The following is a 27,284-nucleotide window of genomic DNA, read 5'->3' on the forward strand; positions in this document are numbered from 1 at the left end:
TTTCTATTTTTACTTTAGATTTCTAGCATCAGCAGGATATTGCTTTAGCACAGATGGTTCAGTAAAAGACAGCACCTCCTCAGACACTGTGGCCATCCCTTACTACTGCACTAGAGTATCAGTCCAGATTTTGTGCTCATGTCCCTGGAGTGAGACCTGAGCCCGCGACCTTCTGACTCAACGAAGGGAGTGCCACCTGCTGAGCCATGGGCTGACTTGGGGAGAAACCTTTTCCAGATCCAGTGCCCTAGGGCGGGTCAAGGTTCTGACTGAAGCTAACTACGAAAGAGCATGTCAGAACTCAAGTGAACAGCAGCACTGCTGTACCCAAAGTGGTGAACAGCCTGCTGACTCTTACAGCCAAGCTCACAGAGGTGAATAACAGGTTTCTCAAGGTGCCCAGTGACCAGAGAACTGGTACAAAAACTGGCCATTCTGAGATGGGACTGGCGAGGCGAAACAGGGAAATTGGTCACAATCATAGTTTAAACATGCCTTGCTCAAAAGCCGTGGGAGAAAGTCTCCTGCCTGAAAGTCATTGCTCCCAATCCCTGTAATTCCCAGTGAGATTTCCACACCAAATATCCTTAATAGAATAACAGAATCCCTCCAGTGCAGAAAGAGGCCATTCAGCCCATCGAGTCTGCACCAACAACAATCCCACCCAGGACCTATCCCCATAATCCCACATAGTTACCCGGCTAATCCCTCTAACTACACATCGCTGGACAGCAAGGAGCAATTTAGCATGGCCAATGCACCTAACCCACACTTTTGGACTGTGGGAGGAAACTGAAGCACCTGGAGGAAACCCACGCAGACACGGGGAGAACATGTAAACTCCATACAGACAGTGGAATCAAACCCACACAGACAGTGGAATCGAACCCGGGTCCCTGGGGCTGTGAGGCAGCAGTGCTAACCACTGTGCCAACAGTACCACCCCAGTTCAAAATGCTGCTTCTGCTAAACGAGCAAGCTGTGATCATTGCTCCAAGGACATGAGCTCAGAATGCCAAGACTCCTTCCATTCTCATCAGTCTCCAGCTGGATTTAAATCAGGCTGAACTTGGAAAACCCTAACCTCTTGTTCCCCGGGACAGAGAAATTCCAGACAGGAAACAAATGTGATTTCAGAGTACATTGATGACAAATATATACTGTACCTGCTCCCAGCATGACAGATGGATTACAATTATTGGTACAGCTTATGACAGCAGCAATAACAACAGAACCATGAGCCAGCTTATAATCCTTCCCCTCAAACTCAATGGCAACTATCTCCTTCTGCTTCACTGGGAGAATCTGAAAGCCTTTAAAACCAACCTGCACAAAATGGAAACATAAACACAGTCACACACTACACAAGACAAATGATATAGAATTATACACTTTTCAATGGGATATAGAAAACATTCAATCATGGCAGATTTCTTTTCTCATCCCCATTCTCCTGCCTTTTCCTTATAACCCCTGATCCCCTTATTAATCAAGAACCTATCTAACTCTGTCTTAAAGGCACTCAATGACCCGGCCTCCACAGCCTTCTGCAGCAAAGAGTTCCAAAGATTCACCTCTCACTGGCTGAAGAAATTCCTCCTCGTCTCTGTTTTAAAGGATCGTCCTTTTAGCCCAAGGTTATGCCCTCTAGTTCTAGTTTCTCCTACTAGTGGATACATCCTCTCCACGACCACTCTACCCAGGCCTCTCAGTATCCTGTAAGTTTCAGTAAGATCACCCCTCATCCTTCTAAACGCCAACGATTACACACCCAGAATCCTCAACCGTTCCTCATATGACATTTCATGGATCATTCTTGTGAACCTCCTCTGGACCGTTTCCAAGGCCAGCATATCTGTCCTTAGATATGGGGCCCAAAACTGCTCACAATACTCCAAATGGGTCTGGCCAGAGCCTTAAACAGCCTCAGGAGAACGTGCCTGCTCTTCTATTCTAGCATTCTCAACATGAATGCCAACATTGCATTTGCCTTCCTAACTGCTGACTGAACCTGCACGTCAAACTTTGGGAGTCCTTGTTCAAGATTCTCTTAAGTCCCTTTGTGCTTCTGATTTCCTAAGCATTTTCCCATTTAGAAAATAGTCTATGCCTCCATTCCTCCTTCCAAAGTGCATAACCTCACACTTTTCCACATTGTATTCTATCTGCCACTTCTTTGCCCACTCTCCTAACCTGTCCAAGTGCTTCTGCAGCGCCCAGCTTCCTCAATACTACCTTTCCCTCTACATATCTTTATATCATCTGCAAACTTAGCAACAGTGCCTTCAGTTCCTTCCTCCAAATCGTTAATATACATTGTGAAAGTTGTGGTCCCAGCACTGACGCCTTAGTCACTGGCTGCTATCCTGAAAAAGACCCCTTCATCCCCACACTCTGCCTTTTGCCAGTCAACCAATCCTCTATCCATGCCAGGATCTTACCCATAACACCACGGGCACTTAACTTATTTAACAGCCTCCTATGCGACACCTTGTCAAACACCTTTATCTAACTCCTTTGTTACCTCCTCGAAGAACTCCAACAGATTTATCAGATATGACCTCCCCTTGACAAAGCCATGCTGACTCAGTCCTACTTTATCATGCGTTTCCAAGAACTCTGCGATCTCATCTTTAACAACGGCCCCAATCTTGCCAATGACTGAAGTCCGGCTACCCAGCCTACAATTTCCTGTCTGCTGCCTCCATGCCCCCAGTGATTTCTTCCTGATTCCTCCAGTGATTCTTAGTCACCACACTACAGAGCCTGTTTGGGTACACCAAGGGAGAGTTTAGCACGGCCAATGCAACTCACCAGCATGTCTTTTGGACTGTGGGAGGAAACCAGAGCACCCGGAGGAAACCTATGCAGACACGGGGAGAACACGCTGACTCTGCACAGACAGTCACCCAAGCTGGGAATCGAACCTGGGTCCATGGCTGTGAGGCAGGAGTGCTAACCACTGTGTCATCGTGCCGCCCTGCTCCTGCTCTCAACTGACTACGCACAGATATTAAACCGAAAATGAAATGCCACTCCAGTCCCAGATGACCATAGGCTGTCTTTTCCTTTTCTTGGGGAGAACTGACTGGTGGTGAATTAACCTGAGGTTTACCACAGCTCAGGCGAAGGGCAAAGTCGAGAAGGTGGGGCCTTTATGAATCACCTCAGCTGGTATGGGAATTGAACCTGCGCTGTTGGCATTGCTCTGCATCACAAACCAACCGTCCAGCCAACTGAGCTCACCAAGCCTCTATATCATCAAGCCAGAGTTGCAACAATCAAGTTTAGTGCTGACTATACAGTGCTATCCATTAGTGATTAGATAACTCAGCACAGATTTTAGAATCATAGAATCCCTACAGCGCAGAAGGCAGCCTTTTGGCTCATCGAGGCTGCATTGACTCTCTGACAGAACACCCCACCCAGACCCTAGCCCCTTAGCTCCAGAGTGTTATACTCCCATAAAAACAATTGTTGAATTAACTCAATGTAATCCAAGATTCTGCAAAAAAGTGATTGAGACTGTTAAAAAAAAATCCTGGTTACAAAGAAGCTTATGGTTGGGTACGACAATTTTTGGGAAGAAAAGGTTTTCTGTGAACTTGTTTAAGTGGGTTGATAATTAGTTGTTTGGTCATACAGAAATTGAGTATTGCAGAAACAGACATTTTGACAAAGCCTTTTGTCTTATGTAGAATCCCCACAGTGCAAAAGGAGGCCATTCAGCCCACCAGGTCCACACTGACAACAATCCCACCCAGCCCCTACCCCCATTTCCCTATGCATTTACCCTGCTAATCCCCCTGACACTAAGGGGCAATTTAGCACAGCCAATCGACCTAACCCGCACATCTTTGGACTGTGGGAGGAAACTAGAGCACCCAGAGGAAACCCACGCAGACACGGGGAGAACGTGTGCAAACTCCACACAGACAGTGGCCTGAGGCCGGAATTAAACCCAGGCCCTTGGAGCTGTGAGGCAGCAGTGCTAACCACTGTGCTGTTCAATGTCAGGGGGTACAACAATTTTACACTGTATGAGAAGAGGATACTGATTGGTTGGAAAGTGATTTTTATTAGTAGAGGAATTTCCATGAAGAATGCACCAGCTGTTAGCCACTGGCAGTCAACTGCCAAGCATTGTTTGAAATTTAAACCAGGCAATTCCATTCCTAATTTAAGTGTCAAACAATGCTCAGCAGTTAACTATCAATCACCACCAACTAGTGCATTCTCTGTGGCAACACCTTCACCAATCAGTACCCTCATCTCGAACAGTATAAAGTTGTTTCCTCCCACACAGATATTTTTGTAATTTTTCTAATGGGTTACCAATTCTTAAACCAGCAAAAGAAATTTCACATGAACAGCTACCGCAGAGTCCAATTTTCACTCTTGAAAATGCCTCTTTTGTTAGTCAGCATCTTTTCTGGCAGTTAACCAGAAGTTCAAGTTCCAAAAGCCGTTTAGTACTCGGGGGAGTTAAATCAACATTTTAGATTTTCTTTTTGAAGTAGCAGGTTCTGCGGCTAGAATGCTAAGTCCCAGGAGCTATGAACGATACTCAGCACTGACAGATCTAATCTGTATTCTCTTACCCGTGAAACGATCCTTAACAAATCAGTGATATTCTGGGTCCTAGATCTAACGACTCAATGAATAAATAACCAGTCATGTGAGCTGGACATATTTGCATAGAGTATAATTCATCACATATAGTTTCACTGTAATCTGAAGCACAGACCTTCTTTATCCCTGTACAATACCATTTTTTAAAACTGGTTCTGTGAAGATTTTCTACACACACAAAAAAAAGATTTGCATCTCCCCCACTTCTGCCAAGAAATTAAACAAACTACTTTCCCGTGACCTTTCACAAGATCCCACGTCCAGAATTAAAGCACCACACAGTTTGCCCAAATCCCGGCGCACTCACCTTTTCATTCAGGCTGTTCTGAAAATCTTTCTTCATGTCGTTCACCGCGACTCGGTCCTGCGGCCGTTTCGGACCACTCACATATGGGACAATAGCTGACAGATTTAGTTCTATTACCTGAGGAATAGACACAGAGGACACCAATACAGACTGCTCAGCCGGCAAACAAACAATGTTAACACAGCAAGTGTGCAGAATTTCACTGTCTTCCCAAAATTGCAAGAGAAGAGGTCGGGACACAGGCAGTGCTCTGTTGGTGCTTTACACTTTAGAAACTGGTCAAAGTCGTGGAATATCCTGTTCCCATAAGAAACTTGTTTGTGTGCTTTCACAATGATCAAGGCCAATGACATATACTTAAGTTATAAAGAGGGGTTGGATAGACTTGAGTTATTTTTGTTAGAGCAGAGAAGACTGAGGGGTGACCTGATTGAGGTGTACAAGATTATGAGGGACATGGACAGACTGGATAAGGAGCAGCTGGTCCCCTTAGTTGAAGGGCCAGTCACGAGGGGACACAAGTTCAAAGTGAAGGCAGGAAGTTTAGGAAGGATGTGAAGAAGTACTGTTTTACGCAGTTGGTGGTGAGGGTCTGGAATGCACAGCCTGGCAGGCTGGTGGAGGCAGGATGCCTCACATCCTTTAACAAGTACCTGAATGAGCACTTGGCACATTATAACATTCAGGGTAACGGGTCAAGTGCTGGTTAATGGAATTAGGTAGGTGGTTCTCACATGTTGGTGCAGATTCGATAGGCCGAAGGGCCTCTTCTGCTTTGTATGATTCTGTGAAGAATAAAAAAAGCATATTCTGTGAAGAATAAGTGCATAGCTGCATTCGTAACCCCCATTATAATCAGGGGGAGGTCTGACACGAAACATCAGCTCCCAAGCTACCTTCAGGTGGAAAAAAGAATCCCTACAGTGCAGAAGGAGGCCATTCAACCCAGCGTGACTGCACTGACCACAATCCCACCTATTCCCATAACCGCCACATATTTACCCTGCTAACCCCCGGGAAACTAGGGTCAATTCAGTATGGCCAATCCATCTAACCCACACCTTTGGACTGTGGGAGGAAACTGGAGCACCCGGAGGAAACCCACGCAGACACGGAGAGAATGTGCAGGCTCTGCACAGTCAGTGACCCGAGGCCAAAATTGAACCTGTGTCCCTGGCGCTTCGAGACAGCAGTGCAAATCACTGTGCCACAATGGTAGGTGGGTTAATAAGTAGAAGTTTCATAGATCTGATACAAGAGAGACGTTTCTGGTCACAAGCCTTTTCTTCCCAAAAGTTGTCATACCCAACCAGAAGCTTCTTTGTAACCAGGATTTTTTTTAGTCTCGATCACTTTTTTGCAGAATTTTGGATTACATAGAGTTAATTCAACAATTGTTTTTATGGGATTATAACACTAGGAAAATGCTACAACGTTGCAAAGAACTTGCATTTATATAACATCTTTCATGCCTTCAGGGTGTCCCCAAAGTGCTTAACAACCAAGTGAAATATTTTGGATGTGTAATCACTGTTGTATTGTTGCTAATGGAACAATCTAATTTGCAACAAAAACAGAAAATGCTGGAAAATCTCAGCAGGTCTGACAGCCCATTGTAGAGAGAATACAGCCAACATTGAGTCTGGATGACCCTTCACCGCTCTGGCGAAGGTTCATCCAGAATGGAAATGTTGGCTCTATTCTCTCTCCACAGATGCTTCCAGACCTACTGAGATTTTCCAGCATTTTCTCTTTTTGTTTGAGACTCTGTAGACTCTACAGGGGCAGCACGGCAGCACAGGAGTTAGCACTGCTGCTTGACAGCGCCAGGGACCCAGGTTCAATTCCCGGCTTGGGTCATTGTCTGTGTGGAGTTGACACATTCTCCCCATGTCAGCTTCGGTTTCCTCCCACATTCTGAAAGACATGCTAGTCAAATGCACTGGCCCAAACAGACACTGGATTATGGTCACTAGGGGAATTTCACAGTAATTTTGTTGCAATGTGACTAGTAAATAAACTTTAAACTTTGCCTTTACCTTTAACCTAATCTGCAAACAGTAGTATGTTTTAGCGGTGTCGGCTGAGGGATAAATATTGTTCAGGACACAGGGAGAACACCTTTCTCAAGGGATTGTTTACATCAACTTGTGTGGGCTACAACTAGATTAATGGAATGACACAGCACTGAAGGAAGCCTTTCGGTTATAGTGCCCGCGTTGGTTCTTCGAAAGAGCGGCATTACCAAGAACACTCAACGGACAGCCCACATAAAGAGATATTGGGGGATGGTTTGGTAGGTTTTAAGCAGCACTTTAAAAGAGAGAGGAGAGATGGAATTTCAGAACCTTGGCGGGACCACTAATGGTGGAGCAATTAGAATGTGGCTGCTTTAAAAGGTTCGAACTGGAGGAATCCAAATCTCTTGAGGGACTGGAGGAGATTACAGTATTAGAGAGGGGATGAGGACACAGAGGGATATGAAAATCTTTAGTGCAATCCTGGTAAATTTACTGCACTCTCCATGAGGCTGAACTGGATAAATTAAGATTAAGGGTGGAATTTTCCTGCCCACCACGAGAATTGTAGCGGGGGTGAGGGGGAGCTCGGGTGGGAGCTTCCAGTCTTGGGGCGGAGTTTTTCAGCTCTGCCTGCCCCATGTCTTTACGGGTCGGGGGAGGTACTCATTGGATAATGACATGCACATACAGAGAGAAAAACATTCTACTCCTTTAAGGAACAGTTAATTTATTAAATTAATTTGTTGGTATATTCAGAAGCATTTAAACAGACACGCTGAGGCCTTCCCCAACCAGTGGCTGGAGTGTATCAATGGTCCCAGAAACAATATTTTGATTAATTTTGTAAGTTTGCTCAACATATTTATTACAATGTCCCTGTAAGAGGCTGTTAACACATCAGTTTGTTAACTTGTATATTCAAAAGGGTAGAAAGAGACACTCTTCAGGCTCCCAGTGACTAGTGAGTGCACCAATCACTGGAGTGCATCATTAGCCCTGGCATTTTAATAAGTTTCCATGGGAGTTTTTGTTTGTTAAGAAGTGGTTCTTTAGTCAATTTGGTTTACTCAAAAGACAAATCAACACTTCCACCAATACACCAGAAGCCTTCCATGCCCAGCGGGCACTCCAGGGGCTGCAGTGCACCTTCAGCCCAGGGAATGACCATCCTGATCTGAAAGTGACCCTTTAAGGGGTTGTTTATTTGCTTAATCAAAAGAATATGAAAAACTTGCTGACACTGCTGCTGCCCTGTAGAGTTATGACTCAGACATTTATAATGTGTCACTGTGCTAAAACTGCGTGAAAATTGATGTCTAGTATCCTTCTTGGCCAACTGGTTGGCCTAAAGTATAGTGCCCTGAACTGGTCACAACACTTTCGCTGGGGACGAACTAGTGATGTATAAAGGGTTTAGCATGCCTCCCTTGTCTTTGTAATGTGAGCAGTTTTGGTCCCCTAGCCTTGGGAAAGGGCCACAGAGGGAGTGCAGCAAAAGTTTGCCAGACTTGTCCCCAGGATGACAGGACTGTCCCATGAGGAGGGATTGGGGAAAGCTGGGCCTGTAGAGTTTCGAAGAACGCAAGGTGATTTCATCAAAACCAACAACATACTTAACAGGATAGACGGTAGATTCAGGAAAGATGTTTCCCCTGATTGGAAAGTCTAGAACAGGGGTCACAATTTCAAAATAAGGGGGGAAGCCACTTAGGGCCAAGATTGGGAGGAAGTTTCTCTACCCTAGAGGATCGTGGAAGCTCAGTCATTGAGTATGTTTAGAGTAGTGACTGACAGATTTCTAAATGAGAATGTCATGAAGGGATGTGAGAATAGTGTGGATAAAAAGGCAATGAAGTGGATACACAACATACAAGAACTCAGAAACAGAAGCAGGAGTGGGCACCAGGTCCTTCAACCTGTCCCACCATTCAATATGATCATGGCTGATCTATGTGGCTTCAACTCCTTTTCTGTGCCATTTCCCCCAGCCCTCTATTCCTTGATCTATCAAATATTATCCACCTCCACTTTAAAAACTTCTAATGATCCAGCCTCCACTACCCTTTGAGGCAGAGAATTCCAGAGATTCACCACCTCTGCGAGAAGAAATTTCTACGCAGCTCAGTTTTAAAAGATCGGCCCTTTATCTTGCAGCTATGCCCTCTTGTTTAAGACTCGCCCATTAGAAAAAGGAATCTCACCTCAACCCTGTCAAGCCCTCTCAGGGTCTTATATACGCTTGAATAAGTTCACCCGTCACTCTTCTAAACTCCAATAAATATACAGCCAGACTATTTAACATCTCTTGATAGGATAATCCCCTCATCTCGAGAATTAGCCTGGTGAATCTCCTTTGGACTGCCTCCAATGTTACTATATCCTTTATAACTTAGGGGACCAAAACAGTTCACAGTGTTCCAGGTAAGACCTCACCATCCTGTACAATTGCGACAAAACCTCTCTATTTTAGACTCCAACCCCTTTGCAATAAAGGCCAAAAATGCCCTTTGCGTTCTTAACTACCCATTGGGACTGACTGCTAGCTTTTTGTGATTCAGGCACTAGGACACCCAGATCCCTCTGTACTTGAATCACCTGCAGTCTCTCTCCACTTAGATAGCAATCTGACTTTTGATTCCTCCTTCGGAAGTGCGTGGCCTCACACTTCCCCACGTTAAACTCCATTTGCCAGGTTTTCACCCAGTCACCCAATCTATCTATAGCCTGTTGCAGAGTTACAGTATCCTTATCACAGCCTGCCCTTCCACCTATCTTCGTATCATCAGTAAATTTCACTTATTCTGAAGCAGTAATTTCTCATTTTTTCCCTCTTAATGTTCCCTGGGGAGTGAACACCTTCAGCCGAAAGCAGTGCTTGGATAGCAAGTCGCACTCTGGAATCCTCAGACTAAAAGCCTGATGTTCAACCAACTTGGCTACACAGGCACTGGCCATGGTCGTAATGAATGACAGAGGAGGGTCGATGGGCTGAATGGTTCTACTCCTGCTCCTCTGTACCTAAGCCTCTATTCACAAAGCTAAGGATTCTTAATAAACTTCTCAATTCTTCCTGCTTCTTGTGTGCGTATGTCTCCAGGTCATTCAGCACCTGTGCTGCCACCAACACTATCATTTAGTTTTGTTCCTGTCAAATGAATCACCTGCGAATACTCTGGGTCCTCTGATGGATTCTGATAGTTTCGGAACAGCTTCACAGCTTTTAAGTACGTTTCCACAGCTTCAATCTTTGCTTCGTCATAACCTGTCGGTTAAAAATAAATCAGTTAAAATGTTCAAGGGAAGAGTTGAGGGTTGAGAGTTCCGATAAATTTGCAAGTCTCTCTCACCTGTTTGTCTCAAGTGCCGTAGAGTCACATCGTCAACTGGGAAAAAGCTCACGGTAGCACCATACTCAGGACACATGTTTGCTATTGTTGTTCTGTCCGCCACCGACAGCTGAGACACACCTGGGCCAAAGAATTCGACAAACTTGCCTGAAACACCTACTTGTCTAAGTTGCTGGAGGGGATTAAAAGAGAGAGAAATAAAATGAATGACTCCTGTGCTCTGTTTGCTTGTAATTTGGGTAATATTACAGTTTGAAGGGTCAAAATGAAATTCCAAAACCTTCTCATACCTTTGTTATGCTTAAGACAACATCGATCGAGGTGGCCAAAGAGCTTGTGGCCCCCACCAGTTTGCATCCGACCACCTCAGGTAAAGTCAGCGTGACTGGCTGGCCCAGCATAACTGCTTCGCTTTCTATCCCGCCAACCCCTGGGAAGCAAGCAAACACTCACTTTATTCACAGACGGGGAGATAAAGAAAGCACCACGTTTATAGAGATTGAGTCAGCACTTTGCAAAAAGGTTTTCGGAAATAATTGCAGCGTGCGCGAATTTAGCATCTATTAACAGCATAGCTCACATCCAGTAAACATTCCATGTGATAGGCTGGCAGGAATTCATTTTCCGCCCAGCTCTTAGATAATAACATACACTTTTTTTTAATTGACTGTACAGGCCAAATGTGTAGGAACAACAGATGTGGCTTGTTTCAGGTGCTTAAACTACAAAGACTGTGTTGTCCGATGCTTTGACTTAAGTACCTTTGAATGAATAGCATGTTGCATTTTTTTTTAAAATTCTATTTATTGGTTAAGAATACTGGGTCTGGTCATAAACTCATCTAAAACATTTCTTTTGCATGTCAAAGTTTTAAAATATTTCCACCGCTCACTTAAGTGAAAATACAGTGGTGGTGCCAAAATGCTTAGCACATTAAACATGAATGCCAAAATCAACTAATTACAGATTATCCCTAGGACAAAACTTTGGAATTCCATATCAAATACCACAATGGTTAACAATATTACCACAGAATTGCACAAGTTCAATAAGAAGATTTGTTGTCTTCTTCTCAGGGCAATTAGGGATGGATAGATAGAAAATACAGCCTTTCGGGCACACACATAACCAGGAATACAGGAATAGAAAAGGGTGGCACCGTGGTTAGCACTGTCGCCTCAGAACGCCAGGGATCCAGGTTCAATTCCAGCCTTGGGTGACTGACTATTTGGAGCCTGCACGTATCTGCGTGGGTTTCTTCCAGGGGCTCCAGTTTCCTCCCACGCTCCAAAGGTGTGTAGGTTAGGTGGATTGGCCATCTAAATCGTCCCTTAGTTCAAGGGGGATTGGCAGCTTAAATATGTGGGGCTACGGGAATAGGGCCTAGGTGGAACTATTGTCAGTGCAGACTTGATGGGCTGAATGACCTCCTTCTGCTCTGTAGGGGTCCTATGATTTCCAGCTGAGCAACTAAACTGCTCCGCCAATCCTTTTCCCTCAGTAGCAAAGTTTACGATCTCTCTAATTTTGTTTCGGGTAACTGTGAACAAGATTTCATGGGTAAAACTTTTAAAGCAGCCTGTCTTTTCTCTCATACAAGAAGTGGAGTTACCGGTGTTGGACTGGAGTGGGCACAGTAAGTGGTCTCACAACACCAGGTTAAAGTCCAACAGGTTGATTTGGTAGCACAAGCTTTTGGAGCATTGCTCCTTCATCAGGTGAGTCACCTAATGAAGGGGCAAAGCTCCGAAAGCTTGTGCTACCAAATCAACCTGTTGGACTTTAACCTGGTGTTGTGAGACTACTTACTGTACAAGAAAGTTATTCCCTGTACTGTGCGTGGAATAGCCACTGGGAACAGTTGATTGTCTGAACCAACACTTGCTGGAAGAGTCAACTGCTCAAATCTATACAGATATGCAATGGATTTGAATTGGCTATTACAGTGGTTCTCAATTAGGAGTGAAACATCCCCTTTTCAAGTGAGTTTGTAATCATGGAGTCTCCACCTCACCCAACGTTATCTAAATCAGACCATAAACTTGCTACATATTTATATTTCTGAATGCAAGATTAATCGGCGTCCTCTTAAAAGACTTGCATGAAATTCTGCCATCGGTGTGATTGGCAACGTGAAAACGTTTATCTTCCCTGATTGGTTCAGCAATGTGCCTGTTCAATACTTCACCCAGCTTACTCCATTATCTCACAGACCATCGTATAAAAATCACTGAACAACTGAAGAGGTTTCATGACTCCATGAAGTTAGGTGACGAAGAATAAAATCGGAGCCCAATCTTATACCCTTCTATTTACAGAGATACTCATCATCGAATCCCTACAGTACAGAAGGCGGCCTTTTAGCCCATTGAGTTGTAAGAACATAAGAAATAGGAGCAGAAGTAGGCCATCTAGCCCTTCGAGCCTGCCCCGCCATTCAATAAGATCATGGCTGATCTGTCGTGGCTCAGTTCCACATTCCCGCCCTCTCCCCATAACCCCTAATCCCCTCTCTTATCAAAGACCCATCAACCCGCATCTTAAAAATATTTAGCGAGGTAGCCTCCACCACTTCAACGGGCAGAGAATTCCAGAGATTCACCACCCTTTGAGTGAAGAAGTTCCTCCTCAACTCCGTTCTAAACCGCCCCCCCCTTTATCTTGAGGCTGTGCCCCCTAGTCCTACTGTCCTTTCTGAGCGGGAAGAGTCTCTCCACCTCTGTCCTATCCATCCCATTCATCATCTTATATGTCTCAATGAGATCTCCCCTCATTCTTCTAAACTCCAACGAGTACAAGCCTAGTTTATTCAGCCTCTCCTCATAGCTCAACCCCCTCAACTCCGGCATCAGCCTAGTAAACCTCCTCTGCACTCCCTCCAAGGCCAAAATATCCTTGCGTAAGTACGGTGCCCAAAACTGCACACAGTACTCCAGCTGCAGCCTCACCAATGCCCTATACAGCCACAGCAAGACCTCCCTACTTTTATATTCAATCCCCCTCGCTATGAAGGCCAGCATCCCATTTGCCTTCCTGACCACCTGCTGCACCTGCAGGCTGGGTTTTTGCGACTCATGCACAAGGACCCCGAGGTCACTCTGCACCATCGCCTGCTGCAGTTTTTCGCCACGTAAGTAATAGTCCTTCCTACCATTATTCCTACCAAAGTGGACCACCTCGCACTTGCCAACATTAAATTCCATTTGCCAGTTCCTGGCCCATTCGCCCATCCTATCTAGATCCTTCTGCAGACTCTCCACACCCTCCGCACAATTTGCTGTTCCACCAATCTTGGTGTCATCAGCAAATTTCGACACCATACACTCGGTTCCCTCCTCCAGATCATCTATATAAATGGTAAATAGCTGAGGCCCCAGCACCGACCCCTGGGGCACTCCACTAGTCACCAACCGCCAATCTGAATAGCACCCATTGACCCCCACTCTCTGCCTCCTATTTGTCAACCAATCCTCTATCCACGCTAACACCCTACCCCCAACTCCATGCCCCCTAACCTTCTGCAATAACCTCTTGTGAGGTACCTTGTCAAACGCCTTCTGAAAATCAAGAAAGACCACATCCACCGGCTCTCCTCTATCCACCGCCCTAGACACATCCTCATAGAGTCTGTACTGACCACAATCCCACCAAGGCCCTAATCCCGTTAACACCACACATTTACCCTGCCAATATCCCTGACACTAAGGGACAATTTATCATGGCCAATCAACCTAACCCGCACATTTTTGGACTGTGGGGGGAAACCGGGCACCCAGAGGAAACCCATGCAGAAACAGGGAGAATGTGCAGACTCCACACAGATAGTAACCCAAACCGGGAATTGAACCTGGGCCCCTGGTGCTGTGAGGCAGCAGTGCTAACCACTCTGCCACCCAACATGCGCGTCCAAACCTAATTACTGCTGCTCACTCTGCTCCAATATACAGAAACACAAGGACCGGCACTGCTGCCTCAAAACGCCAGGACTTGGGTTCAATTCCCAGCTTGGGTCACTGTGTGGAGTTTGCACATTCTCCCCATGTCTGTGTGGGTTTCCTTATCGTGCGCCAGTTTCTTCCCACAATCCAAAGATGGGCAGGTTAGGTGGATTGGTCAAGATAAATTGCTCCCCAAGTTTCTGAAGATGTGTAGGTTAGGAGGGACCAGTCATGGTAGATATGTGGGTGGGAGGCTCCTTTAGAAATTTGGTGCAGACTCGATGGGCCAAATGGCCTCTTTCCACACTGTACAGCTTCTATGGTTCAAGTGAACCCTCAGTTAATGTCAAACACGTGCATACAATTAAACACAATTAGTATGCATTAACATGCCTTCCTCTTTATTCTGTTTTTGTTTCTCGAACATTGACACTGAAGAAGTCAGAAGAGGTGAGGCTCAGCAAGTGCATAAAGACAACATTATAGATGAACATGATTGGTTTGGCTCCTTCACATCCAGCCTTCAAACCAGGTTTTCATTGAGTTCATGTTTCAACAACAACATTCAGCAAACACACTTTACGAAGCCATCCAATAATTCATTCCAACCTTGTGGAACCACTGATAATCTCTTCCGAAAACAAATTTTAAGCAAATGAATTTTAAAAAATGCAAATAACTAAACTCGTAAGTGTTGCCAAAGTTTAGGAGAAGCTTCGTCACCGTCACACAGGGTGGCACAGTGATTAGCCTTGCTGCCTCACAGCGCCAGGGACCCAGGTTCAAATCCAGCCTTAGGCCAGTGTCTATGTGGAGCTTGCGTATTCTTCTCATGTCTGCGTGGGTTTCCTCCAGGTGTTCCGGTTTCCTCCCACAGTCCAAAGATGTGCTGGTTCGGTGCATTGGCCATGATAAATTCTCCCTCAGTGTACCCAAACAGGCGCCAGAGTGTGGCAACTAGAGGATTTTCACAGCAACTTCATTGCAGTGTTAATGTAATGTAATGTGACATGAATAAATAAACACTGTAAGCAGTGAAAGAGTAATAAGTGAAATCAACTGCACACTTACCCCACCCTAGAATTCCAAGACCATTCACCATTGTCGTATGAGAATCCGTGCCTACCACACTGTCAGGGAATAAAACGTCTCTTAGGTCAAACACTACGCGGGACAGGTATTCTAGGTTTACTTGGTGCACGATTCCACTTCCTGGAGGCACCACGATCACATTCTGAAATACTTTGGAAGCCCACTGCATTAAAAAAGAATGGGGAGGGGGAGAAAACAGTGGGAAAAATATACATTTAAAAATCAATCCATTGTGTTGTGGAACAGTTGTCAATATTATTTTTAACCGTCATTTTCACGTTCTCTACTTTGATTTGCCTCAAATTAGAGCGTGACTCTGCCTTTACAGATTTTACCTCACTTGCCATCTAAAATAATGAATTTATTACAAACTACTGTCACTGCCTGCTTAGGAGGTGAAAATGCAGCTCTATGTCAACACGTTCTAGCTCTTACACAACAGACCCTAAGGAAACAAACATAGAATTTCAGAAACTGCCAATAGTTAAGGCAGTGCCAATAGACAAAACACAGAGGCTGACCTCCCATGTGGGATCCTTTTCCATAAGATATAGGAGCAGAATTGGGCCATTCAGCCCATCTTCACTCTATATACCAGGAAGCATTATAGCATGTTAGGACAAGTGTCTGGAACTAATATAAAATGACTTGCATTTATATAACACCTTTCATAGCCCCAGGCTACTCCAAAGCGCTTTATGACTAAATACTTTTGCAATGTAGCCACTATTGTGATGCAGCCAATATGTACACAAGCTCCCACAAACAAGTGATAACAACCAGGTCATTTTGTTGATGAAGAGGATGGTGGTTGAGAGATAAAATATTAGTCAAGACACAGAGGATAATTTCCACCTGCCTCTTGAAACAGTACCATGGTACATTTTACACCCGTGTCAATGAGCAGGAGGGGGGCGGTTTTAACAATTTACAGCACCTCGGACAATGCTGCATTCCTTAAGTACTACAAATCCCTGTGCTAAAGGCTCAGATGTGGGACTTTAACACACAACCTTCAGACCAGGAAGAGGAATGCTACCAGCTCTTGAGTCATAACTGAATTAAGTTAGGGCGGATGTCTAAATGCACCATGGCGTATTGTAAACATTTAAAGGGCTTGCTTAATATTTCAGAACAAAATGAAAGAAAATCTACATTGAATGAGAGCATCTCAAATAACTGCAGGAGTGCTACATTGTCTGAAGTGCTTTCCATCAGGTCAGCTAGCAAACTGTTTGTTCCATCAGGTCATGGAAAAGATCACAGAGCAATACTGGAAAATGGGCTGAGAGCTCTCCCAATGTCTTGGCCAACATTCAGCCCACACCCCGACCAACAACAAAACAAACCACAGATTATTCACCTTGTGGGACTTTGCTGCGCAGAAATTAACTGTCCTGTTTTCTCACATGATGGCAACCACGTCAAAGCATTGTGGGATGTCTTTAGGACATAAAAATTATGATACAAGTGAAAGATCTTTCTTTCAGAGTGAGCTGATACTAAAAAGGAATTCAGGCTGCTTTAAAAATTTGTTGCAACCATTAGATTAGCACTTTACTAAGCTGATAAGGGCTGCACATGGGTCTCGGTCAGTTGGGTGTAGGCTTCATTATCTTCTGTTGGCGTTCTGTGTTTGCTGCTTTACTCCACCCCAAAATAAGCACTGGGTTCCATTTTGATTGTGGATTGGTGCCAAAAGCTCACATTCTCTCTACTGCACCTCTGTCTCTTACCCAGCAGCTTAATCCTCCCACAGCCCAGCTGGCTGACTGCTCCTAGGCTAACTTTTAGACAACATGAAGCTCACAATGACGTTATAGTCTTCCACTTGCCTATTCAGAAGATGGAGATTTAGAACGAAAACTGCAAACTTGTGGAAAGTAATAATGCTACAAAGTTTCCTAATTCAGGTTTGATGGGAGCAGTAAATTTATATGGAGCTTCCATGGTAAGTATGGACAAATTAACTTACAATACCAGAAATGCAAACTTTCTAATATACAGACAGAAGTACCTTAAAAAACTGTAGCCGCTCTTTATTTCTGTTGAATTCAATTTCTTGGTTCCTTAATAATGTTTCTGGTCTACAGATAATTGGGAAAAAAAGCCCACAGTGAATCAACGAACCCTTACAGTGCAGGAGATCATTCAACCCATTGAGTTTGCACCAACTCTCCAACAAAGCATCCTACACAGACCCTATCCTTGTAATACCACGTATGTGTGGAGTCTGCATGTTCCCTCCCATGTGAGCATGGGTTTCCTCCGAGTGTTCCAGTTTCCTCCCACAGTCCAAAAGATGTGCTGCTTAAATGCACTGGCCATGTTAAATTCTCTCTGTGTATCCGAGCAGGCGCTGGAATGTGGCGACTAGGGGTTTTTCACAGTTAACTTCATTGCAGTGTAAGCCTACTTGTGACACTAAAAAAAAATAAATTTACCCCATTAATCCCCCTAATCCACAGATCCTGGGACACCAAGTGGCATTTTAGCATGACCAATACAGTCAACCTACACATCTTAGGACTGTAGGAGGAAACCGGAGCACCCGGAGGAAACCCAAGCTGTAATGAGGAAAACGTGGAAACTCCACACAGTGACCCGAGGCTGAATCGAACCCTGGTCCCTGGCGCTGAGAGGCAGCAGTGCTAACCACTGAGCCATTGTGCCACCCTTAATGTAGCTTTCAAATTCTGTTGTATTTTAAAACCTTAGCCATGGGTAAACTGACAGAATGATGCACAACGTGGATTATTAGCTGAAACCAAAAGAGAAAATGCTGGAAAATCTATAAGGAGAGAAAAGAGATGACCCTTTGTCAAAGAGCAAAGGGCAAAGAACAAAGAAAATTATAGCACAGGAACAGGCCCTTCGGCCCTCCAAGTCTGCATCCACCATGCTGCCCGACTGAAATAAAACCTCCTACCCTTCCGGAAAGGACAAAGAAAATAAAAAGCTTTGACAAAGGGTCATCTGGACTCGAAATGTCAGCTTTTTTCTCTCCTTACAGATGCTGCCAGACCTGCTGAGATTTTCCTGCATTTTCTCCTTTGGTTTCAGATTTCAGTATCCACAGTAATTTACTTTTATCCAGTGGATTATTAGCTAATTGCCAGAAACCTGGAAATGAAAACAGAAAACACTCTGAAGTCAAATGGACTCAATGTTAATTCTGTTTCTCTCTCCACAGATGCTGTCAAATGTGCTGAGTTTTTCCAGCATTGTGTTTTTATGTGTAATTTAGTTAAAAGAGAGATAGGTAAGAAATATTTTCATCCACATCTGTCTCTGACTTTGCCTGCAGTCCCACCCCGCCATCTCCACCAGCCAAGACAAACAGCTCGCTGCGACAAACCATCTCCAGTCGAGTTTCTTTCTGATATTGCCTGACAACATACTAGAAACTACCGACATCCTGAAGGAAAGGCCAATCTTACCCAGCTACAGGTTGCAGGTGGAATGGACAAAGCAACGGTGTGTTCTCGATCTCCGTGCTGCGTTTTCCTGAGGATGTGGAGCCCGCCTCACTGCTGCACTGACTCAAACAGCCGCTGGAACGCCGACAAGGCGAGGCTTTGGGTAGCAGCTTGGCATTGGACAGTCGAGGAGCTGATCCAGAGCCATCACCTCCACCGGGATTCGGAGCATTTTGAATGGCACTGCGCAAATAAAAGAGGGTGGAAAAAAGTACAATTATGGACCCCACTCAAATTGAGGACTTAGCAAAAGCAAATACTGTTAAAGCTGAATTTGCAAATTATTCTTCAATTCATCAATTTTATAAGAATGTTAAGAAATAGAAGCAGGTGCAGGTTATCTTGAGTCTGCTTTGCCATTCAAATAAGATCATCGTTGATCTGACTGAATTCTTAACTCCACTTTACTGCCTCCACGCCCCCCCATCGTAATCCTTTCTCATAGATCAAAAATCTGCCCAACAGCTTGGACAGCAAGAGGAGAATATTCATACTGCTTTAATTCTACAAATTAATTTACAGAACCAATGAACATGCAATTCATTATTTCAGCAGGTTAACAGTTTCCAACGATAGCTTTCACACTTTGTACAGGAACGGTCTGTATGCTATTCCTGCTGTAGCTATAAAGGAGATATCTGCAGGGCTATGAGAAAAGAATAGGGGTCTGGGGGTGTGGCACTGCCCTTACAAAGAACCATCATAGACACAATGGGCTGATCAGCCTCTATCAGTGCTCTATGACATTATGGATTTAATAAGCATCTAGCATTTTACTTTTGGACAGCAACACTAAGTATTAAGTTAAAACATTACCTGTTACTGCACTGTTTTGTTTGTATATTCCAACAGAAATTAATATACGAGTCAATAAGTTCCAAGAAAGTCCAGAATTGGATAACCCTCTTTTATTTTCTGAGGAGTCTCAGTCTAGAAATTTCAATTTGAAAACCTATGTTGCAGCAGAATACAATTGTGATATCCTCCTAGCATGAATGGGGGTTATTCGACCCATTGTACCCGTGCCTGCTATTCCGTTAGTCCCTTTCCCCAAATTTCGTTGCTTCCCCCAATGCTCTCCAATTTTTGCACCGCCCAAGTGATGATCATATTCTCTTTGAACGTTACTGGTTCCAGATTAAGCAATGCTTTGACTTCCAAGTTCTCATCCTTGTTTCCAAACCCCTTTGTGACCTGGCCCCTCCTGATGTCAGTAACTCCTGCCAGTCTCTGAGATGTCTGCACTCCTCCAGCTCTGGCCTCACCAGTACCCCTGATATTTGTCACTCCACCATTTGTACTCGGGGCCTTCAAACGCCCAAGCTCTGGGATTCACTCCCTAAACCATCTGTCGCTTTCTCTCCTCTCAAACATTCCTTAAAACTTACCCTTTAATTTCATTTCTGGTCATGTGCTTTAATATCTCCTTATAAGATGTTAACGGGGATTGTTAGGACAAAAGTAGAAAGGATGTTTCCTCTTGCTGGATATTCTAGAATGACAGGCTCTTATTTTAGGCTAAGGGGTGGCAGATTTAAAATGGAAATGAGGAATTCTTCAAAGGGTCATAAATCTGTGGAATGCTCTACCCCAAAGTGCAGTGGATGCAGGAACACTAAATAAATTTGAGGAGTGGATAGGTTTTTAATTAAATGCAGGATGAAGGATTCTGGGGACTGGCAGGAAGATGGAGATGAGACCAGCCAAGATCGCAGTGAATGGCAGAGCAGAATTGAGGGATTAAATTGCCTACTCCCACTCCTAGTTCTTAGAAGAAGGAGGCCATTCAGCCCTTCCAGTCTGCTCCGCCATTCATTTCAATCATGGCTGATCATCAAATTCAATACCTTGATCCCACCTTCTCCTCACAGCCCTTGATTCCTTTAGCCCCAAGAACGAAATCTAATTTCTACTTGAAATTGGACACTGTTTTGGCCTCAACTACTTTCTGTAATTGTGAATGTCACAGATTCACCACCCTCTGGGTGAAGAAATTTTTCCTCATCTCAGTCCTGAGGAGCTTATCCCTTATCCTCAAACTATGACCCCTAGTTCTGGACTCCCCCACCAGTGGGTACATTCTTTCTGAATCTACCCTGTCTAATCCTGTTAGAATTTTATAAGATTCTCTGAGATCTCCTCTCACTCTTCTAAACCCCAAAGAATATAATCCTAATCAATTGTATCTCACTTCATACGATAATCCTGCTATCCCTGGAATCAGGCTGGGAACCAGAAATCACTGTACTCCCTCTATAGCAAGAACATCCTTCCTCAGATAAGGATGCCAAAACTGCATACAATACTCCAGATGTGGCCTCACCAATGTCCCATATAACTACAGTAAAACATCCCTAGACTCAAATCCGTTCACTATGAAGGCTAACATACCATTTACTGCCTGCTGTACCTGCGTGCTTACTTTCAGCGACTGATGCACAGACACCAAGGTCTTACTGAATATCCATTTCTCGCAATTCAAATAATAATCTGCCTTCTTATTTTTGCTACTGAAGTAGATAATCTCACATTTATGCACATTATACTGCATCAGCCATGCATATGCCCACACACTCCTGTCCAAAACTCACTGAAGCATTTCTGCATCTGCCTCACAGCTCATTCTCCCACCCAACTTATAATTATCGACAAATTTTGAGATAATATATTTAGTTCCCTACTCCAAATCATTAATATATAATGTGAATAGTTGGGGTTCTAGCACAGGTCCCTGCAAAACCCTACTAGTCACTGCCTGTCAATCGGAAGAAGATCCATATATTCCAACTCTTTGCTCCCTGTCAACTAAACAGCTTTCTATCCATATCAAGACACTACCTACAATCCCATGTGTTTTCACTTTATATAGTAATCTGCTATGTGGAACCTTGTCAAAAGCCTTCTGAAAGTCTAAATGAAACACATCGGTCGGTTCTCCCTGATCATCAGTTACATCCTCAAAAGAATTCCAGTAGATTTGTCAAGTGTGATTTCGCTTTTGTAAACCCACGCTGACTTTGCCTGGTTATACCATTGCTTTCCAAATGCTGTGCTACAAAATCCTTAATGATGGACTCCAGCAATTTCCCTGTTACCGATGTTAGGCTCACTCACAGGTCTAAAGTTCTCTGTTTTCTCCCTACCTCCTTTTAAGAACATAAGAACATAAGAAATAGGAGCAGGAGTAGGCCATCTAGCCCTTCGAGCCTGCCCCGCCATTCAATAAGATCATGGCTGATCTGTCGTGGCTCAGTTCCACATTCCCCATAACCCTTAATCCCCTCTCTTATCAAAAACCCATCAACCCGCGTCTTAAAAATATTTTTTAAATTGCGGGATTACATTAGCTACCCTCCAATCTATAGGGACTGTTCCAGAGCCCAAAGAATTTTGGAAAATGACCACCAACAGATTTCTAGGGCCACTTCTTTAAGTACTCTGGGATGAAGATCATCAGGCCCTGGAGATTTAACCGCCTTCAATCCCATTAATTTCCCCAAAACCATTTCTCTACTGATACTGGTTTCCTGCAGCTCCTCACTAAAGCTTGTGTTTTTATGCAAGGCAGTGTCAATTTTGGCTAAATAATGCTTCTGGGAAGTTTTACTATGTTAATGCCTGTTGTTCGAAGTGAATATACAGACAAATTGTTGATGGAAAAACTGATAGAGCAGTGTAAAATTCCAGCTGTTGTAAGCAACTCTTACTCATGTTTAGTTTCCTTGCCTTTTACTGTAATCAAACTGCACGGAATGGTCAACAATCAGATCAGTTGGACAGACTGGATTGACTTTGCTCGGGTCCCCTCCAAGTTTCTTCACCGCCTCCCTCATGGCTGCAAAATCCACCACTGCAGGAATGCCACTGAAAGAAATTAAACAGACAGATAGTAAGAAACAACAAACAGTTTCCTGCATCTTAACGAAGCAATTGTGTATATATGATAAGGGGGGGGGGGTGGGGCAGTTTAGATCGGAGTTGAGGAGGAACTTCTTCACTCAAAGAGTGGTGAATCTCTGGAATTCTCTGCCCGTTGAAGTGGTGGAGGCTACCTCGCTAAATATATTTAAGTCATGGGTAGACAGGTTTTTGACAGACAAGGGAATTAAGGGTTATGAGGAGAAAGCGGGAAAGTGGAACTGATCCACTTCAGATCAGCCATGATCTTATTGAATGGCGGAGAAGGCTCGAAGGGCTAGATGGCCTACTCCTGCTCCTATTTCTTATGTTATGTTCTTAATCTCTTCCAGCTTCTTCCGTCGGAAGAAAGATACAATAGTTTGAAAACATGCACCAACCAACTTAAAACAGCTTCTTCCCTGCTGCCATCAGACTTTTGAATGGTCCTATCACATATTAAGCTGATTTCTTCCCTCATTCTATTAGTAACAGCAACACTATATTCTGCACCCTCTCCTTTCCTTCTCCCCTATATACTCTATTAACACTATGCTCCGACTGTATAGTGCACAAGAAACAATACTTTTCACTGTATCCCAAAATATGTGACAATAATAAATCAATTCTACTCAATATCGACCATTGTGGCCTGGTCAATATTTAATCCTCAATCAACCACTAAAATAGGTCTTGCCATTATCACACGGCTGTTGGTAGGAGCTTGCTATGCACAAATTGGCTGCCAATTTCCTATTACATCAGTGGCTCTTAAGTGTCAAAAATCCTTCACAGGCTGTAAATTCAAGTCTTTTTTTTAGTGTTTTTTAAAAACGTTTATTCATTTTATGGGACAGAAGAGTGGCTGGCTGGGCCAGCATCTTCTGCCTGTCTCTAACTGCCCTTCATTTCAGAAGACTTTTGAGTCAACCATTTCGCTGTGGCTCTGGGGTCACATGTAGGCCAAACCAGGTAAGGGCGTCAGGTTCCCTTCCCCAAAGCACATGAGAGAGCCAGAGGGTTTTTACAACAATTGACAATGGTTTCATGGTCACCAGTAGATTCTTAATTCCAGATTTTTATTGAATACAAATTTCATCATCTGCCTTGGTGGGATTTGAACCCTGGTCCTCAGATCCTGTTCTAGGTCTCTGGATTACCAGCCCAGGAACAATATAAATTGTCACTATATTAGAGCACAAAGTGTTGCACTTTGGCAGCATGACCTTTGGAAGAATAAACTGAAGGATTCTTAACATTACAAGTTTTAAAAGTGCTTTTTTTATATTTGGTGTGGTAAAATCTGTTCTGCAGTGGAGGTCATGAAGGTGTAGTGGTTTTGTCGCTGGACTAGTAATCCAGGGACCCAGGGTAATTCTCTGAAGATCCATGTTTGAATCCCACCATGGCAGATGGTGGGATATGAACTCAATAAAAATCTGGAATTAAAAGTCTAATGATGACCTCAAAACCATTGTCAATTGTCGTAAAACCCATCGGGTTCAGTAATGTCTAATCTGCCTTCCTTACTTATTCCTACACGTGATTCCAGATTCACAGCAATGTGATTAACTCTTAAATGGTCCTCAGGGATGAACAATAGGTGCTAACCCAGCCAGTGACAACTACATCCCATGAATGAATAAAATAAAGTAATTTTTGAGCACAATCTGAGGGTATGGGTGATAAGACTTATTCACTATCTACCTTGGTTACCCCAGCTCGTGGTGATAGGCTTTTCCTGTGAACAGTTATAGTCCTTGTAGTAATTCACAGTGGTGCTGGGTTTCAGGACTTTGACCAAGAGATGAAGAAGAAATAGTGACTTAAGTCCCAAGTCAGGATGGTTTGTGACTGGAGATCTTGGTCAGAAGATATTAAGTACTTTAGGATACTGACCAACTGGAATTAAGATTTACGTGCCTAAGCATCTGTGAATGGGAAAGTCATTCACAACAGTGGGAGCAAGACAGGAAGCAACATGACAGGCAAGATCATTGTGCGCCTGATCCTGATAGCACAAATGTTTCACGATATCAGTCACTGGAGGGAGCAGTGAACAATGAGGAACAAAATATGAGTAGCTGTCACAAGGAGCAACTCGAATGCAGAACAAATATTATGAACCATATTTTGTTTCCATTAATAGTGAAGACAGACTAGCTAGCTTCCGTCACTAACTGCACTTGGACTGCCAGTGGGTTTGTATAATTCCACGCCAGGCCCTTTAATTTTTCACTGACACCATAACTGGAGATAATTCATTGCAGCAGTACTAGATACTCGGAGTGCCTTTAACGTAACATCAACTGTACAAAGCTAAAACACTTCAAAACCTTCAAATTTTCTGCATTCTCAGCTCACTTCATTCATCTATTTTTAACCACTTCACTAACTTCTAGCACATTCTTTTAGAAACTCTGCAGCAACCACATTCTGCAGAAGGTCAACCTCTCCCCTCAGGCCCCACTGTGCACAAGGAATAACTGAAGTGACTGACCAATTTTTTTTTAAATCTCTCCAGCCACACAGTAACTTCCCAAGTGGGTGGAAAGGAAGGATTAAGGGAGGAGGCGGAAGGCTGCAGAGGAAACCAAGCACAATTGGAGCAGGGACAACCAAATTGATGGAAAGGTTTTAAATAAGGGTAGGACACAAGATAAAAAGAGAATTATTTTCAAAGATAAATATGTTTCAACAAAAGAGAGGCCATAGTTAGGATAAATACAGCTCTCCTTTTAAATTATACAAAGTTGAGTATTAAAACTTTAACTCTGAGACTCCATCTGGTAAACAGTCCAAGTGCCCATTCTGGATTGATGCAAGGAGACAATAATCACAACATAATCCAGTCTCCACTAAACAGCTACATACTAGAAGCAAATTATCAAAAAGAACCTAGGTTCAAAGAATGTGTAGTTTAAATTTTAATGTATTTTCATAGAACCCTACGACGCAAAAGGAAGCCATTCGGCCCACTGAATCTGCACTGACTCTCCGATAGATCATCTTACCCAGGCCCACATTCCAACCCATTCCCTTAACCCTGCTTTTGCCCTGCTAATCCCTCTAACCTACACATCTTGGGACACTAAGGGGCAATTTAGCACAGCCAATCCACCTAGCCTGCACATATTTGGAGTGTGAGGGGGAACCAACACAGACAGAACACGCAAACTCGACACACCCAAGGCTGGAATCGAACCCAGGTGGGTCCCTGGCACTGTGAGGCAGTGGTGCTAACCACAGTCTTATAAGATATTAGTCAGCCTCACTTGACCTTGTATACAGGAAGATAAGAGCAAATGTAATCTTCATATAAAACAGTAAAAAGTCTGACAACACCAGGTTTAAGTCCAACTGATTTATTTGATAGTAAACTCACTAGCTTTCGAGGTTACCCCCTTCGTCAGGCGAATGACGAAGGGGGTAACCTCGAAAGCTAGTGAGTTTACTATCAAATAAATCGGTTGGACTTAAACCTGGTGTTGTCAGACATTTTACTGTGTTTACCCCAGTCCAACGCCGCATATCCACATCATGACATCTTCATATAAAGCAGGGCACATGGATTTATTGAACAAAGGTCAAAAGAGCAATTCAACTCCACTTCAAAATCTCAGATCTTATTATCCTTACAAATACATTTTGATTTATAATTAGTTTATAAATAAATAGAAAGTGAGCATGTTTTGGAAACTACAATGACTTAGAGAACATTGGAATTTACCTGCAAGCATGAGTTTGAGAATAGGGGGATACAAAACTGAGACACAATGGCATCACTACTGGCAGGAGGATGCAACTGCAGCGTGATAAGTTTACAGAAGGATCCCCCATTACAAATGTGGGCACTTGAGTTTAAGGGGAAAATATTTTGTATATACAACCAAGAGAGAAGCAGATAAAGCTTTTAAAAAACTTACGTTGTAATCTGAATATGTGGACAACAAAATATCCACTGGTAAGTTACGACCAGGGTGTGGGATTATTTAAATAAAATATTTCCCTGTCTCATAAGTATATTTAAATGACAGTTGAACACAACTCAATTTTCTACCCAGTTATCTGACTCACGTGAAATCCTGGAGGAGGACGCGGGCTGGCCAGAAGGGAACATCAGCTTGGTTTTGTTGGTTTTTCCAATCTAGGATGGTAAGAGCATCTTCCTTTTTAATATGGAGCCCATCACAATTTCGAACAGCAGCTTCCAGCAGCACACGGATAGAGTATGGCAGTTCCACTATTGGAGAAACAAAGAGTAATTTCAAACTATCCTTCGATGAATTCAAACAAGACTGTGCTTTTAAAATTAAACTGCTTTAATGGGGCGGCACAGTAGTGCAGTGGTTAGCACTGCTGCCTCACAGCAAAGTTATAAATCAGTTTTTAGGTGTAATGACAAGTCGCTCAAATCCCAGAAATTCCAAGATAGATTCACAATATGTTCGAGAGCAGAGTCAGTGGAGGAAGAGCGAGAGCACTGCAAAGACAGTCCTAGGAGTAGAGGTTTCATTTAGAATTGGTCTTTATGTAATCTCGTTCCGCTCCAGTGACCTCCTGTCTGCTTT

The 27,284-nt window shown here is 43.6% G+C and overlaps 1 protein-coding gene across 1 annotated transcript in view; it reads right to left on the reverse strand.

The window, feature by feature from the left end:
- The window catches only part of ireb2 (iron-responsive element binding protein 2), a 55,736-nt gene that overhangs the window by 14,289 nt on the left and 14,163 nt on the right, over positions 1-27,284 (reverse strand). The window contains exons 3-12 of the mRNA XM_080216139.1: positions 26,791-26,956; positions 22,543-22,680; positions 18,778-18,999; positions 17,355-17,424; positions 15,317-15,500; positions 10,598-10,737; positions 10,308-10,479; positions 10,122-10,222; positions 4,940-5,056; positions 1,167-1,326 (exon numbers count right to left, since the gene is read on the reverse strand). Of these exons, the coding sequence (XP_080072265.1) occupies positions 1,167-1,326; positions 4,940-5,056; positions 10,122-10,222; positions 10,308-10,479; positions 10,598-10,737; positions 15,317-15,500; positions 17,355-17,424; positions 18,778-18,999; positions 22,543-22,680; positions 26,791-26,956 (1,470 nt within the window). The remainder of the gene's footprint in view (positions 1-1,166; positions 1,327-4,939; positions 5,057-10,121; positions 10,223-10,307; positions 10,480-10,597; positions 10,738-15,316; positions 15,501-17,354; positions 17,425-18,777; positions 19,000-22,542; positions 22,681-26,790; positions 26,957-27,284) is intronic.

The sequence above is a fragment of the Carcharhinus amblyrhynchos genome, chromosome 32, assembly GCF_965287045.1.
Source record: "Carcharhinus amblyrhynchos chromosome 32, sCarAmb.v2.hapA, whole genome shotgun sequence".
In the NCBI taxonomy this organism is placed as follows: Eukaryota; Metazoa; Chordata; class Chondrichthyes; order Carcharhiniformes; family Carcharhinidae; genus Carcharhinus; species Carcharhinus amblyrhynchos.